The sequence below is a fragment of the Hydra vulgaris genome, chromosome 15 (assembly GCF_038396675.1).
Source record: "Hydra vulgaris chromosome 15, alternate assembly HydraT2T_AEP".
Lineage (NCBI taxonomy): Eukaryota > Metazoa > Cnidaria > Hydrozoa > Anthoathecata > Hydridae > Hydra > Hydra vulgaris.
Genome location: NC_088934.1, coordinates 55252577 through 55269694, shown reverse-complemented (window position 1 = coordinate 55269694; position 17118 = coordinate 55252577). Strand labels below are relative to the sequence as shown.

The 17118-nt window shown below is 27.4% G+C and overlaps 1 protein-coding gene and 1 long non-coding RNA gene across 2 annotated transcripts in view; one reads left to right on the top strand and one right to left on the bottom strand.

Annotated features, from left to right (window-relative positions):
• The window catches only part of LOC100204448 (E3 ubiquitin-protein ligase Itchy), a 111475-nt gene extending 94810 nt beyond the window's left edge, over window positions 1-16665 (bottom strand). The window contains exon 1 of the mRNA XM_065819107.1: window positions 16537-16665. Coding sequence (XP_065675179.1) covers window positions 16537-16565 — 29 coding nt within the window. The 5' untranslated portion in view covers window positions 16566-16665. The remainder of the gene's footprint in view (window positions 1-16536) is intronic.
• LOC136091326 (uncharacterized) lies at window positions 756-1840 on the top strand. The gene is made up of 2 exons (XR_010643906.1): window positions 756-1122; window positions 1260-1840. It is a non-coding gene; the product is annotated as an uncharacterized LOC136091326 (long non-coding RNA).
• Window positions 16666-17118: the final 453 nt, after the last annotated feature.

The window sequence follows — 17118 nt, the reverse complement described above, 5'->3', positions numbered from 1 at the left end:
GACGTTTTTTTGCAATGACGTAACCTTTATGCATTACGTCCCAAACTATTTATTAACGAATATTCTCCAAACAACTGTTTCAGCAAGTCAATTTTTAAAGTATAAAAGTAAACAAAGTTACGCGGAATTTTTCTCTTTGGATTATCAAACTAATATCAGATAAGTTGTTAAATCCACTTTTGTCTAGTGCATATATTTGTTAATTAATATTATTTTATTTGTTTTTATTATATTTATTAATAAGTCAATATTATTTTGATAACAATGTATTCAACTGAGTGGGAAATTCCAAAACAACATATTGGATGGAAAAACGGTTGGGAAGATAGGTGTAACATTCCTTTTGTTAAGCGATTAATTAGGACAGATAAGATCAGTAACAATGTCATTTCCATTTTAATGACAGCCTTTAAAATAAGAGGTTATTTGTTTAGTTTTATGAGTTTTCTTTTGCCAATTGATTTTGATATGCCTAGTAATGACGAGTTTGATAAAATGTGCCTAAAGTTAACACTAAAGGAAGTTTCAATTGCAATTAAGGGGTTACCCATTTTACCCACGGTTGTACATTTTACCCACGTTACCCACGATTGTAAATTGTTATCCATTGATACTAAATAATGAATTTTTCTCAATTAGTTTGCTAAATTTATTTGTGAATAAAAAAAACGTATAAACTTATGAAATTGTATAAACTTGAAGAAATTAAAATAATAGGAGCTAAAAATAAAATGTTTTGACTTTCCTAAAGAAAGCTTCAAGCCTCTAAGGTGAGAAAGTGTGTTGTGTGTTCTGAGCGTGGCAAAAGTTCATTTTATAGACAAAGTCTTTGTCTTGTTTGTGGTCATCAAATTTAGTTAAAATATTTAAAAAATTAAAAACAACAACAACAAAAAAAACTATTTACAAGTAAGATAAATTATATGAGATCTTTAATTTATATATAAGATAATTTTATTCAGTTCTAATATTTGTGTAATGTTAGTTTAAAATATTATTTTTTAATATATTGATTTTATATATTAGGTAGGTGCCCATTCTGTTCCTATCTTCAGAAGTTATTTATACCTATGCAATACTTTCGCTCAGGTTAAAGAATGGAATACTAGTCTTGCATCAAATGTATGTAAAAAATCTAGCTTTTATATATTAACTTGTGATCAGAGCAACTGGTATGTTGGTTGGGTATGATCTTGTATGTTTGTGTATTTAATTTAAAAAATGTATTGTCCTTCATTATATGTAACATTTTTTAATAGATATATTACATATCCATTCGATGTTTATCACCAGAAGTTAGTTCTACCTTTGCAGTACCTCTGCTCTACATACCTCCTCGCTGGTTAAAGAATGGAATATAAATCTCTTATCAAGTTGGTGTAAAAATTTAGTTCAATAAATTAAGAATTTGTAAACGTTATCAAAATTTTGAGTGGAGCAATTGTTTTTCTGGTTTAGCATGAGTATGAATCTGATATTAATTGGATGTACAAAGATAGTTTACTATTTAAAGAACCTATCAGTAAACCAACTGATTATAAAACAGTTTTTTATGGGAATAAAAACAAATTTTCAAAAGATTTCAATTAGCTATTTGTATATTCAAACACTTTATTTACTGAGAGAAGAGACTATAGATTCAAGTGCTATAAAATAATTCTACTACCAAAAGCGAGGTTAATTCAAAAACTTAAACTCAAATTTGGCCATGAATTATTTTATTAGACTTGGTGAGTGTTTATTTATTAACAACTTAACACCATATTATTAGAACTGTATGCACAGAAAAAAATAAATGCTTAAGCTTTAAATGTTTTGACTAAATATTCCAAAATCGAAATCTGGCTTTATTTTGCAATGCAATGATAAATAAATATCTGGCTTTATTTTGCAATGCAATGATAGGAAAATAAGTTTCTAAAACAAGAACTCATAGGTTTAAAAATGTACTCTTTTAACAGCTAATCCCCCTTTTAACTACATTTTTCATAACTTTGCAAAAAGTGTGGTTTGCTTTCAGACCTCAATAAAGTCTGTTTTAGCTATCCTTAAACAATTAAGCAAGGTTTTTTTGTTTTTATAATGGTCAAACAATGGGTATATTTGAGAATAACTATCAGAAATAAATTTTTCTGATTTTTTTTTGATAAAAAGTAACATCAAATTATTTGAATTCAGCCAACTTCATCATTTGTCGCGTTTTTTTTAAACTTAAAGAAGTTTTTTTACTAATGCATTAAATGTCGTAAGATGAAACATTTTATTGATGTTTTTATTCTTTTTACAAAACAAAATTATCTTTAATATTTTAAAAGTTATAGAAGTTTTAGTAACACCAATTAAGTCAATATTTTCAAAAAATAACAAGAAGCCGTTAAGCTCGGTTTGAAACAGCCATGTGCAACACATATTTCAATCAAATATGGCAAACTCTCTATAAAACACCAATTTATTTCTCACTGGAACCAATTAATACCATTTATAAAAAAAAAGATTTTAACTAAATACACTTTTACTACCAACATCCTTCTCAATCGAAACCAAATTAAGAAATTTTTATTTGAGTATATATTTAACGAATATTAGTTTTATCTTTTATTATTATTGCTTTTTTTATATTACTGTATTTATAAAACTATTATTACTTTTATTTTATACTGTCTTTTTTAACTCTACTAATATTACTATTATCATTAATTTACCGTTGTTTTATAAATCTTATTAATATTATTTATAATGATAGTGATTCAATTGTAGTAATAGTTTTATGTTCCTAATTTTTGCTAATGTTATGCTTACTTTAATAATTTCTGTCATAGTTATAAACTTTACTATAATTATTTTTAGCATTTTTATCATTAGTTATAATTTTTTGTAAAGTTATCATGTTATAGTTACTATTTGTAATGTTTTTTTATTCACATTAATATTATTATTGCAATTATTCCTATTTTTATTATATTATTGCAATTAATAATATTATTTTTATTTATTAGTGCTTTATTTTTCTTTCTTTCCTTTTTTTTTCTTCCTCTTTATTTTATTTTAAATTATATAGTATATATATATATATATATATATATATATATATATATATATATATATATATATATATATATATATATATATATATATATATATATATATATATATATAGAACCCTTAGATGTTGTCCGAAAGTTTTTTCCATATTTTGTTGACAAAAAGTAAAAATTAAAATGCAAGACCGGAATTTTTTTTTTTTAATAATGATAGACTGCCTGCCCCAACCAAACCCTCAGTCGATGTAGCAGCACTCCCTTGCGGGTCAGGCTATTTGTCAGTCGATGTAGCAGCACTCCCTTGCGAGTCAGGCTATTTGTCAGTCGATGTAGCAGCACTCCCTTGCGAGTCAGGCTATTTGTCAGTCGATGTAGCAGCACTCCCTTGCGAGTCAGGCTATAAGATAGTCGATGTAGCAACACTCCGCGCATGATTTACAGTAAAAAAAATAAAAATAAAAACATTTTATTAAAACAAATAAAAATAAAAACATTTTATTAAAAAAAATTAAAATAAAAACATTGTTTATATTGTTAAAAACATTCAAAATGTTTTAAAAACATTCAGAATGTTTTTAAAAACATTCTGGTCAATTAAATTTGCGTTTTTGTGGTTTTTTTAAAAAACGATTAATTTGTAATTAAATTAATGGTTTTTACTTTCATCCAACACGGAAATGTTTGACGAAAGTTAAAAGTAATTAAAAGTGACGTATATGTTGGCGTAAGAATCACTTTTTTCCTTCCGCTCTTCCCAAAGCCAACAAACTATAGATCTATATATATATATATATATATATATATATATATATATATATATATATATATATATATATATATATATACTCTTGCATGGTCGTCTTTAACTTTTTATTTAAGTTTTTAGAAAATGTCAGTTTTAGGTTTTTTTAATTTTAAAGACTGGAAAAACTTTTTTTTTTTTTTTTTACTTATTTGAGTATGGATTTATTTTTAAAAAATAAAATAAAAACATTCAGAATGTTTTTAAAAACATTCTAGTCTTTTAATTTGCGTTTCGTGGTTAAATTACTTCCTGCAATTAAATTAATGCGGTTTGACATAATGTAACCTTAACTTTTATTATTTTTTTTTTAACATTAAGTTTTACAATAAATTGCGTAGGCATAAACTGCCTGTCAACCTAGTTATATAATACTTGACAATTACAGAGTTTGTATAACTAATAGAAATAAAATGTGGATTAGTCGTAGAGAAGCCATTCGTTTTTTAGATGATTGTCTAGAAGAAGCTTAAACGTTTTTAGAGATAACACTGATACAATGTCATTAAGAAGAAAAAAAAAGTTCATAAGTAAATTTAATCGTGAAGATTGTTTTTTTAGTTTATATACATGAACACGAGTAATAAATTGGCTATCTATTTCAAAAAGACTTCTATCACTATTGTTATTTGTGCACCATTTATAGACGTTGATTAGGTCTGCACGAAGTAGCCTGTATTTTGTCAGCTTTAATACCACAAACAAGCGAAGAGCCATTTTTTACCACAAACACATTTTCTTAGCCGTAAAGTAGAAGAATTTATATATATATATATACATATATATATATATATATATATATATATATATATATATATATATATATATATATATATATATATATATATATATATATATTTGTGTATATATATATATATATTTGTGTATATATATATATATATATTTGTGTGTATATATATATATATATATATATGTATATATATAACGAATGGAAAAAGAGGATAATGAAAATATCGACTGCTATCTGTTTGTAAAATATATTTGTATAACTTTGCAAACACGCACTTTTTTTTTGATGTAATGAACTTTTTTTTTTTAATGTTCTAAACATTGATTAAGCTTTTGATATGCAATAAGTGATATTTCCATTTGAAATTTGACATTGTAATTCCAAGATATTTTTCGTTTCCAGAGATTGCTTTTATTTTGTCACTTAGGTTATAAATATAACGATTGTTATTGCTTCTGAAGCGTATGATATGACATTCTTCATTATTAAGTTGTAATTACCAGATCTCAGACTAATTGGAGGCTTGGTTAATTTCATTCTGAAGCAACTGACCATTCTCAGAGTTAGCTACTTTCCCAATTAACTTGGTGATTATTAATCATTAATGAGATACTCTGTCAAAGGATTTAACAAAGTCAATATAAAAAATATCTGCTAAAACGTTTTCTGCTAGCATTTTACTTAAAAGGTCCATTGTTTTAATTAGATTTGTTAACAAGATCCTCATCACAAATCTATGTTGATGTTAATTTATAAAACCATTATTTGACATGTTTCAGAGCTCGAATTAACGCAAAAAAATCTAATCGCGATAAAAAATTTTTAACCCCTCCCCTCATCCCTGGTGATGCTCTGTGGTAAGGTTTTAACTTAATATCTGTCATATTTATATATCTGATAATTTTCTTGTTTGCCAGAGTTTAAAATAGCATAGTTGACTGTTATAATTAGTTATAAATATGTTATAAATAGTGTAATGAGCAAGTTATGATGTAATGAGCAAGTAAAGTATTTAATACTATTAGGATACTTACTTAGGATATTACTTTCAGTAATTGTTTTTACTTAACATGATCCTCAAAAAAATAAAAAAGTAAAAACGCAAACATTACAATATTCAAACCAATTTAATTAGCTGTAGAAAACTATTTAATACTAGCTGAGATCAGATGCGTAAAAATAAGGGTCTTTGTAAGTCTATTCCAAACCGAACTTTTCTATACTTTTTCCTTATATACCCTAACTTTTTGGATCTATAAAATACAGGTCTTTACCAAACCTACCATTTCTATATATATCTATTCCACACCAATTATTTATATACCTATTCCTTATTTACTTCAATATTTTTTAGTAAAACAATTTATTCTGAAAAAAACATTCAAGAGCAAAAAACTTAACATGTGCACCTTTTCCACATATGTAGAGCTTATAAGAGACTTATAATTAGGTTTGTTTTTCTGCTAAATGTATTTCATTGATAGCTCAGCGGTGGTGGTGATATTTTTGAGTCCCCCCTCCTCATCCCCTAGTTAAACCAGTGATTTTTAATCGTCATTTTTTCAATCATTATTTTATTCATTCGTGTTTATCTTGTTTAGTTTTTTCTAAGATAAGGAAATGATTTAAAGGCATTTTTTTGAATACATGAATTAACCGGTGGATGATGTTACTTTATGTATGATAAGAAAGCTATTTTACTTAAGAATTTAATAAAAGCTTTTGTTGCAAATACTATTTAGTAAACAATTATTGAAAATTGTTTAAAGTATTTTAAACATTTTTTAACTATATTTTTAGTAAATTTAATTTTAGTACTTATTAATATTTTAAATAATTAGTAGTTGAATGTTCAAATACTTTAAACATTATTTAATACTTTTTTTATCAATATTTACATTACATAATATATTTACACATATTAAATCGCGTAATATTTGTAAAAGTTTTACGTCTTGTATTTGAATTGAAAATTTAATAAAAATATTCGATAAGCATTTAATTAACATATTTATTATTACTTTAATTTTAAAATTTTGATTTAAATATTAGCAAATCTATTCATTTAACTTTTACTAAAGGTTATTATTTTTTTAAATGATTTTAAGGCGCCTTTTAAAATTAAAGATAATTAAAGAAGAGATAATTATGGTTAACATAATTTAAAAGATGCTATATTTTTTTGATTAAAAAGCATATTATATTTTAAAAAACATTATATTTTTAAAAATATATTTTTTTAATCATTAAGTATAAATTAAAAAAATTATGCTTAATAAAAAAATTACATTTATTATGGGTTATTTTAAACAGATCTTAATAAAACTTTTATTAAGTTATTGTAATTGTTATTTTTATTATTTTAAAAGCCAAAAAAAAATATCGAAAAGAAACAAAACTTTCTGAAAAAGTTTACATTTTGTTTTTTTGTTTTCCTCGTGTAAACTAAAATAGCAAAAGCTAAAGATCAAAAGTTCATTTATACAAAAATTAAATTTGCGTGGTAGTTATTAAGACTGAAAATTTTTACTTTTGTTCATTAATTATCAAAAGCAGTTTACTCTTAATTGCCAAAAAGCAAAAGTTAACTTTACTCTGAATAAATATCTTTTGAAAAAAGTAAATTTTTCTCTATCTTTTGAAAAAAGCAAATTTTTTATATATTCCATTGTTATAAAACTTCAGAACAAGTTTTTAAAATTAAGTTTCATAACGACATTCATTTTAAAACTAACTTTCAGTTAGTAACCAAAGGACAGTTATATCATGTATTACGTAAAAAAGCAATTTATTTTTAATTCATTTTATTGTCGTGAAGAAAAAATGAGATAGCTAAAATAAACTGAAAATTATTTATTTATTACTGCATTTAAAACTTCTATTTTTCATGAAAAACCAAAAGAAAAATTAACAAATAAAAATAATTTTTGGGTACTTTATTTCAGGCGCCCATATTGCTCTAGCGGCACTAAAACAAGTCTGGATTTAAATGTTTACATTTCCAGACGTTTGTAGGTAACACTATACAAATGGAACTAAGAAGATCTTAGACCACTAAAACACTGTCATAAAAATTCTTATGATTATGATTTAATAACTAAAAAACTAAAAAATAATATTAAACACTAATCTAAAAGTTTAGCCAAAAAAATTTTGCGCATTGATGTCAATTTGTAGCAAAAAAAACCTTTATATGTCAAGTTTCCGTTTGCATTAATATTTTTTGATTAATTTTCGATTATGTTGCATACAATTGCATAAAAATATATAAAACGGGTACAGATATATCATTTCACGGATAAGAGATTGTATTTATTACAATCATAATAAATAGTTTTTGTCTTTATTAAAATATATCCAATAAAAATATACTACATATATCTTTTATAGGAAGAGTTTTTTTTAAAAGATTTAAATAAAATCTTATTTCTAGTTTGTTTTTTGAGTTGTTTGCCAAAAAATGACTCAAAAACATTTTGACTTAAAACGATTAGGTCATTTACCAAATTGTCATTTGGTAAATGACCTAATTGTCAGCAGATGACATAATTGTCATCTTTTTAATTGTCAGATCTGACAGAAGTATATTGTCAGATCAGGTTATACTGCTACTGGTAACATGTAACCCAGTACAATCTGCTTTATGTCCTGCTGCCTTGTAGGATACACCTTTTAAGGCTAAGGCTAGGAAATGCCAACTCTGACTTAAAACAAGATTATTCAACCAAGAGTCCCCTTGACTTGGGACTCTTGGTTGAATAAAGACTAGATATGGTGTCTCAATAAAAATACTCATCTTGGGCAGATGTTAAATGCATCCCGCTACTGTCTTGTAGAAGGCTTCCTAGACAAAAACTTAAGGGGTAAACAGATTCTAACTGTTGACCAGCCTTGCACCCCTTCTTTATCTATTAGGCTGGCACAAATGTATTTTTAATACATTGTTTTCAGTTTAGGATGTTAAATGCTGAACTTTCTTGACTTAATGCATGGGTTTTGCTTAGGTCTCTGCTTTTATGACTATTATTATCATTCTATTATCTCCTAATGAGGGTACAGCTCTAAAACTCAGTTTTATGGTTCTGAGGCCAGCTGGTAGTCAGGTTTCCCGAACTCTGTAGTAGCTCTCAGAGAGGCTGATTCCATCAACAGCTGAAAAATATCAAAGTATTACTAGTGCCATGTTGCGCATGGGTGATGTCCCTGTTTGTACTTTTGGTGCGCATTGTAAAGGCCACATATGGAGCCCTTTGTTACAGCTTAGGGTTTATTAATAGTAATGAGGCAATTGCTTGGGCTATTAAGCAGTGTTCTGAGCACTATCTATGCTTTGAGTCAAGTTCTTCAACAAATTTAAAAATGAATAAATTACCAAAAACTATACAAAACAAAAAACCATCATCATCACCAAGTACTCTAGACCTATCATTCACTAACAATTGTGAGCTTGGAAATAACTTTTCTTCTGTTGAGTCTAATCTATTGGAAAATTAACCAGACCTACTTGCTCTTTATAAGACTAATTTAAGTTCAGCTGTCTCATCTTGTGATCTTAGTGTTGATGGTTAACTTCCTTTAATTCGTAAAGACTTCAACAGTCACATGTTTGGCCGGGGCATTTACATTCGTTAGAATTCACCCATTTGTCGTGAAAAGAGGTTTGAATCCATAGACTATTCTTTCATGTGCTTTTGTTTAGTACCACATCACTCAATCGCCTTTCTCTTTGTTCTATATCGCTGTCCTTCATCTCAAGACTACACTCTTTTTGATGTTATTTCTGATCATATTGACCAAGCACTCTCTCTTTATCCATCAGCCTATATTGCTGTTGTCGGTGACTTTAATGCTCACCACACTGAATGGCTTGGCTCTAGTGTCAGTGATTCTGCAGGCATTAAAGCCCACAACTTATGCCTTTCTCAACCTCTAACTCAAATAGTCAACTTTCCAACTCGCTTTCCAGACAATGCGAATCATTTACCTTCGCTACTCGACTTGTGTCTTGTTTCTGAACCTAGTCAGTGCTCAGTTTCTCCACATTCACCCATAGGTGCTTCTGATCACAGTTTGATCTCTTTAAAACTAATATCTCATTCTTCTTCATCACCTGAATCCACCTATTATGATTCCTCTTACAAGCTACCTTGTAAAGCTGACTGGGATTCTTTCCATGATTTTCTTCGTGATGGGCCTTTAGTAGAAATCTTTCGCCTTCCTGTTGACAAATGTGCTTTTTACATAACTTCATGGATTCAGGCTGGCATGGAATCTTTTATTACCTCTCGATGATACCAGGTCAAGCCTCACTCTCCTCCATGGTTTTCCTCACACTGTGCTGCTGTGATTACTAATTCAAACTGTTACTTCCATATCTATCAGCAAAACAATTCTCCAGAAAACAGACGTCTATTTATTACTGCAAGAAACCATTGTAAAAAGATTTGTCTAACGCCAAAGCCCGCTATTTATTTCATCACAAAAATTAGGCTCTTGTGACTTCTGGAGAATCTTTAATAGTATCAATAATAAGGGCAAATCTTTAATTTTGCCTCTCTTGTATGGCTCAGACTTTGTCACCTCACCTAAAGACAAAGCTGAATTGTTTGCTAACAAAACATCAATGTCATCTCTTAATTCCACTAGTTGTATTCTACCTGATATTGTCAACAAACAGGTTGATCCATTGCTTGACATTCGTATCACTCCAACTTCTGTATTTAAAGTGATTTCCTGCCTAGACTCTTCTACAGCTTGTGGCCCAGGCAACATACCTGTTATTGTCTTGCAGAAGTGTTTTCCGGAGCTGTCGTCTATACTCTCAAAACTATTCAACAAGTGCTTATCAGAAACTTAATTTCCACCCTGCTGGAAAGCGGCATTTGTTATCCCTATTTCAAAAATTCTGGAGAGCGATCTGATTTATCTAACTACCGTCCCACTCGTCTTCTTCCTATCATAAGCAAGGCTTTTGAGTTTATAATTACCAAACACTTAATCTTTCATCTTGAATCTAATAACTTACTTTCTGATCATCAATATGGATTTCGATCTTCTTGTTCTACAGCTGATTTGCTAAGAGTAATAACCAATAGGTTTTAGTATGTATTAGATAAAGGCGGAGATGTTAAAGCCATCGCTATTTACATTTCTAAAGCTTTTGATAAAATTTGGCATGCTGGTCTTCTCCAAAAGCTTTTTTCTTATGGTGTATTTGGTAACATCTTTAAGATAATTGAATCCTTCTTTTCCAATCAAAGTATAAAAGTTGTTCTCAATGGACAGCACTCTTCTTCATATCCTGTCATTTCAGGGGTTCCTCAAGGTTCTATCCTTGGCCCTATAATATTTTTAATTTACGTTAACGACTTTCCAGATATTCTCACATCTAAGGTGGCATTGTTTGCTGATGATACTACCTCTTATTCTTGTCCTGATAAGAAGCCAACAACTCTGATTGCTTGGAGGGGGTATTTGAGCTTGAAAGCGATCTCCCTTCTGCTACAGCATGGGGCACTTAGTGACTGGTGAACTTCAATTCAGATAAAACTTAATTTTTTTAGCCAATCATTATTGCAATAATTTAGATCTTTCTATATTTATGAACGGTAATGTATTCGATGAGTCATCTACTCTTCATTTTCTAGAATTAACTCTTACTTCCAATCATTCCTAGAAACCATATATCAAATCTGTTGCAAAATTAGCATCTGCTAAGGTTGCATCTCTTTATCGAGCTCAACACTTTCTTACTTCGGATTATATTCTCTATCTCTATAAATCTCAAATCCGGCCTTGTATGGAACACTGTTGCCATATCTGGGGCGAATCTTCTAATGATGCCCTTTCTCATTTAGACAAGGTGCAAAAACGCATTGTAAGCATAGTTGGACCTGCTCTTGCAGCCAACCTCCAACCATTATTACATCGTTGCAATGTTGCTTCTCTTTCTCTTTTCTACAAATACTATAATGGGCATTGTCCTAAAAAGCTAGCGTCTCTTGTGCCATCTACTAAAATTTGTTCTAGTGTTACTCGTCGTTTATTTAAGTTTTATCCTTTTTCTGTTACTGTTCGTGAGTGCTCAAAAAACTCTTATTTGTCTAGTTTTTTTCCTTGAACATCAGTTCTTTGGAATTCGCTTCCTTCATCTTGCTTTCCTGATTCATATAATTTGCAATTCTTCAAGTCATCTGTCAATCGCTATCTTGCTCTACAATCTTTTCTCTTCCAGTAACTTCCAACTTTAATTAGTGGTTGCTTGCAGCCTTATTGGAAGCGAAGATGTTTAAAAAAAAAAAAAATTTTAGCAATTAGAATTTATCAAGAGAGGACAAATCTAAAATTGGAGTTTCAAACTTTTTTACTTGGATGTCAATATGTTTCATGTTTTTTCAACATTGTCAATTTTTTAAATATAATAACATACCTACAAAATATCAAAACGAAACAGCTGTAGCAAAAAAGATTTGTAATTATTAGAAAAATTTACTTATATTACATACGATCCTGAATAAAATGTTAAATAAGTGGATTATTTACCTTTTTTAATCAATATATATATATAAACAAATAACATATTTGTTTATATGTATATTGTTTATATAGAAGTGGTTAAGCACAACAAAGTTTAAAAAAAAATTAATTTATATTAAAATCAAAAAATGATTTTTATAATGTTTTTTGCAAACACGAATACATTATACTTAAAATTTTTAAGTGCACTGAACTGTAACTACTTTTAAATTTTTTGGTTTAGTGGCTTTCGTTAAGAGCTTTAAAATTTTGCGCCAAATTTTCTCATTTCAACATACTCGTTGTATAATCCATACAAAAAAAATCAATTTTGACTTTTTTACAAAATAAGCTAGTTTAGATGTCTACAAATATTTTGAAAGAGAGTTTTACAAAGAGTTTAACCTAATAATTTTCTTTTAAATGCGCTTTTCTCAAAATATGTATTAAGCATATTAAGGCATTTTGAAAAATGGCTGCAGCATATATTTATAACAAAAAAAACTCTTAATTGTCAAAAGAAAGTTTTAAAGTTTTTTCTAGCTATGGGCTTTTTTTTTTTTTGCTTTCATAGCAGCACCTGCTGGAGCAGCAGGACTGTCTTACTGAGTTTTTTCTTTATTAAGTTTCAGACCACTTTTTTTTCAGACGATCCGCAGCTTATTAGGACTAATTACCTGAGCACATTAACATAAGTATCTGCATCATGACACATAGGCAACAAATTTTTTCTCCTGGTGTTTTGATGTATTTAGAAATTTTAGCTTTTTTAAAATCTTTTTATTTGTTAAAGTGTATAATATAGTTACATATAATTGTATATAATCTCTATAAAACTTCAAAAGTAATTTTTATTTTAAAACAATTGAAAAAAATTTAGAGAAATAGCCAGTGGTAGGACTCGAACCATGGCCTACTTGTTCAGAAGTTAGGCGCGCTATCCACTAGGCCACACTGGCACATTTAAAATGAAAATTTTTAAAACTATACAATGATTTTTTTTAATGGAAATAAATGTTATAGATCAAAATTGAGGAGAACTTGACGCAATGTAATTTTTTAGTGAAAATCAAACTGTAAAACTTGATAAATGTTTTAACATTACTTTTTTATTTTTTTTATTCTTTTTTTGTAATTGGCCTCTTCGGTCTTTGCTCTTCGCTTGATACGCTAGCTGCAATTCGGCCTTAATTAGAAGTTTACGTACGTTAGATATTTGCATACATGTTTTCTTATAAAGTGCTGTGTCTCTTCCTCACCACTACCTCAGTTGCGATGGCTGCCAAAGGTTTTGTGTCAAACACGCTCGAAAGGGCACTAACATTAAAAGGATTAAGTTCAGCAATAATATATAGAGATGTTCACGCTGACAATAAAACACATGTTATTTTTAAAGAGTATTGAATTGTTATTGTAGCAAGCTATAAAACAGCAATAAAATAACAATAGAACAATCTGCAAAGTTTTGACAATATAAACAGTTTGTGATAATATAAAACAACTTCATAAGGCTGTTCGTGTTGCTGGGTTAGAAAGTTAAGTTTTTATAACATAACATAAAACGAGTTTAAAATAAAACGAAATAAATAAATAGAAATGTTTAATTTAAAAAAAAATACATAAGCATGCATAGACCAAATGAGTAAGGTCCAACCCTCGGAATTAGGGTTGGCATTTGGCAATAACGACCTCATTTCGATGTTTTATGGTAAGACCTTTGCATTGAATTTTTTTTGCCGACCTGATGTCGACCTCTAAAAGATTGAGGTCAGAAAATTATTGCCGACCTCAATTTTTCTAATTCCGAGGGTTGAAGGTCAAAGAAAAAAAACAGATATTTTATTGCTATTACTATTAAAAATCTAAGTATAATAAAAGTACTATTAAAAATTTAAGTATAAACAATTTTTTCATTCAAATGGTTTATAAGTTGATGTTTTTATTCAGTTTTTTTGTTCTAATTGTTTTGTAATAAAAAGTGACAAAAAAATTTGGTTTAATAAGTCGATTTATTTTTTATTTTATTTTTTTGTAAAGTTTAAGTATATGCTTAAATTATTTTTTTGGAAAAAATTTACTTGAACAGAAGTAAAATATTTTTTTTTTAAATTTAAATTTTTTATAATTAATTTTTGGTTTAACGTTTGTAACAATCACTCTTTTAATTTTTGCAATAGAATGTTTTCTACTTTAAAAATTATTTCCAAGAAACAAAGAAAAATTTACTATTCAAAATGTTTACAATTTAATATAAGTTTCTTCCTCGCTTCCACTGTGTTTTAAATCTGATATTGCTATTGTAATTAAATATACTTTAAATTTCAGGAATAACCCCCACTATGCCACTGGGTATAACGGACGCCACTGCAATTAAATTTATAATTATTGAATGTTAAAATTTTTTTAAATTTTGTCTTTTTTTTAATATCAATTTTTTATATTGGGGTTATGCCTGCCAATTTTTGCTTAATTGGTATTCTTCCAGTTTTAAGGAACTTTTTTGAAAATCATAGCGAGCAGTAAAGCAAAGGCAGATGCACATTAATTAACTATTGATTTTACCATGTATGGTCCTGGAGATTTATGTTTCTTTTACTGAAGAAGTTTTTCTTAGTCAACTTCAAATTTATTTTATTATCTATTGTTGTCTCACAATGGAAAGACATAAAATAAGTTTTTAGAACCAGTAAACTATTGGTATTCTCTTTGGTAAAGATTTGAAGTAATTTTTTATAATGTTGACTATTTGGTTATATTCTTTAATTAGTTCATTTTTGAATATTAAAGCTTTGATGGTATTTATAAAACTATTTTTGTTATTAATACATTTGAATAGTAGTTTTGGATTAAGGGTAGGAAGTGACGAAGTTTTTGAAGCGCAATGAAAATAACTAGATTAGTAAAGGTTTTTATAGCATAAAGGGACAGATACAGTAAAAAGATGCAACTTGTTGAACAAGAAGCCAAGCAAATATGATTGTTGGTTTATCGTAATAGAGATGATAGCTTATTTAAGCATTGACCATGATTAGAGAAACAGCATAAAAGAGGAAAACTAAAGCCTGATGATGACGATGATGATGATGATGATGATGATGATGATGATGATGATGATGATGATGATGATGATGATGATGATGATGATGATGATGATGATGATGATGATGATGATGATGATGACAACGATGATGATAATGATGATGATAATGATGTTTCATTAGCTATAAGAAAAGAGAATTTATACCAGATTCCGATTAGCTTTAAGATTGTTTTGGGTCTAAAATAAGCAAAAATGTTTGTTCAATTTTATACCTAGGCTTGGGATCCATAGTAAATAATCAATGCAGCAACTTTTTTATTATTTTTATTATTTATCATTTATTTAACACTAAACTTTTATAAACATTAATAATAATTAAAAAAATACATAGAAAATAACAAACTTATTTCTAAATAATAATATATCATAAGGTAAATATCAAATTAGCATACAAGATTATTATTATTATATCATCAATGATCATCCAGCTCATATTTTAAAAATCTGGAAAACATATTGTAAAAAAAATCTTAAAAAAATAGGGAATTTATTTCCTGTAAACTTTTTTGAATTTAGAATTTATTAAAACTCATTTACTTTTGTCTAAAATTAGATTTTTTTTGAAGCTTTTCTTATTTTGTATTGATAACGACTGAAAAAGCTCAACAAAAAAAAAAAAAAAAATTATATATATATATATATATATATATATATATATATATATATATATTGAAATATGTATTTAAAAATAATTAATAAAAAAAAAGAAGTAAAAAGTCTTTGTTTTATTTTAAATTTTATTTCAACACTAAATTCTAAAACACAAATGTTGATAAACAAGACAAACCTTAGTAAAGAAAGCAAACCCTAATAAACAAGATGAACTTGAGATAAGATTGCTACACTGAGATATGTGTAATATGTTAATAGTGTAGACAGGTTGTATGTGTAACATAATAGTTCTTAGGGAAAACTTTTTGAAGATTATGTCAAATTTTCAAATGTTTTTAGCAGCCAACATATTTAACATAATATCTCATAAAAACTATTTTATAATTGTATAATTGTGTATTTTTTATTATAATTGTGTATTTTTTACAAGGAAGCTACTTTATATATTAACAATCGTACAGAAAAGTTTTTGTACTTATTTAAGAGGTTTTTCAAGAAACTATTTATGAAAAAACCTTATGAATATTTAAAAATACTAATGACAAAATGATGTGGACATATTTTTCAAAACTTTTATTAAACATACTAAAAAAAACAACTGTATAATGCTCAAAAAATAACAAGCACTCATAAATAAGAAAGGCCATTAGTACATTTTATGATATTATTGGACTTTATAAGTAAAAAACGGATACTTAAATTTATAAATGTATACCTTGGAGATCCATCAGGGGCTGTAGCCATTTATGTATGGTTGTGCTGGTACATTATATATTGTTACTACAATTTTCTAGAGAATTCTCATATTAAAAAAAATTAATTTAACCAAAGTATTACAAAAAAAATAACAATATAACATTAACTAAGCAAAAAATTAAACTTTACTAAAATTAATTCAGCGAATTATGATTTCATAACGAACTTCATAAATTTTATAGCCATCATAAAAATGTCAACTAAAAGTTAAATATATAATATCTTTTATATTATCACTTTACTATAAATGCTAATCATTTGATAAAAAATATTATTTTTTGGCTATTTTGTTTTATATCACAAGAATAAACAAATCAACAGATAGCATGATTTGTGTTTACTTTGTAATACTTTTTGAGGAAAAAAAAATTGATAAGTAAAGCTAAAAATTTATCGATAAACTATTGTTGTATTGTATTTGGCTCTACAGATATATATGAAAATTATTAAAATTCATTATAACAAACTCAGGAGAAAGTAAACTGTAGTATTTTGATCAGCCCATTTGTTGCATAAAAAGTCAGTCTGATTTGTCGCATAT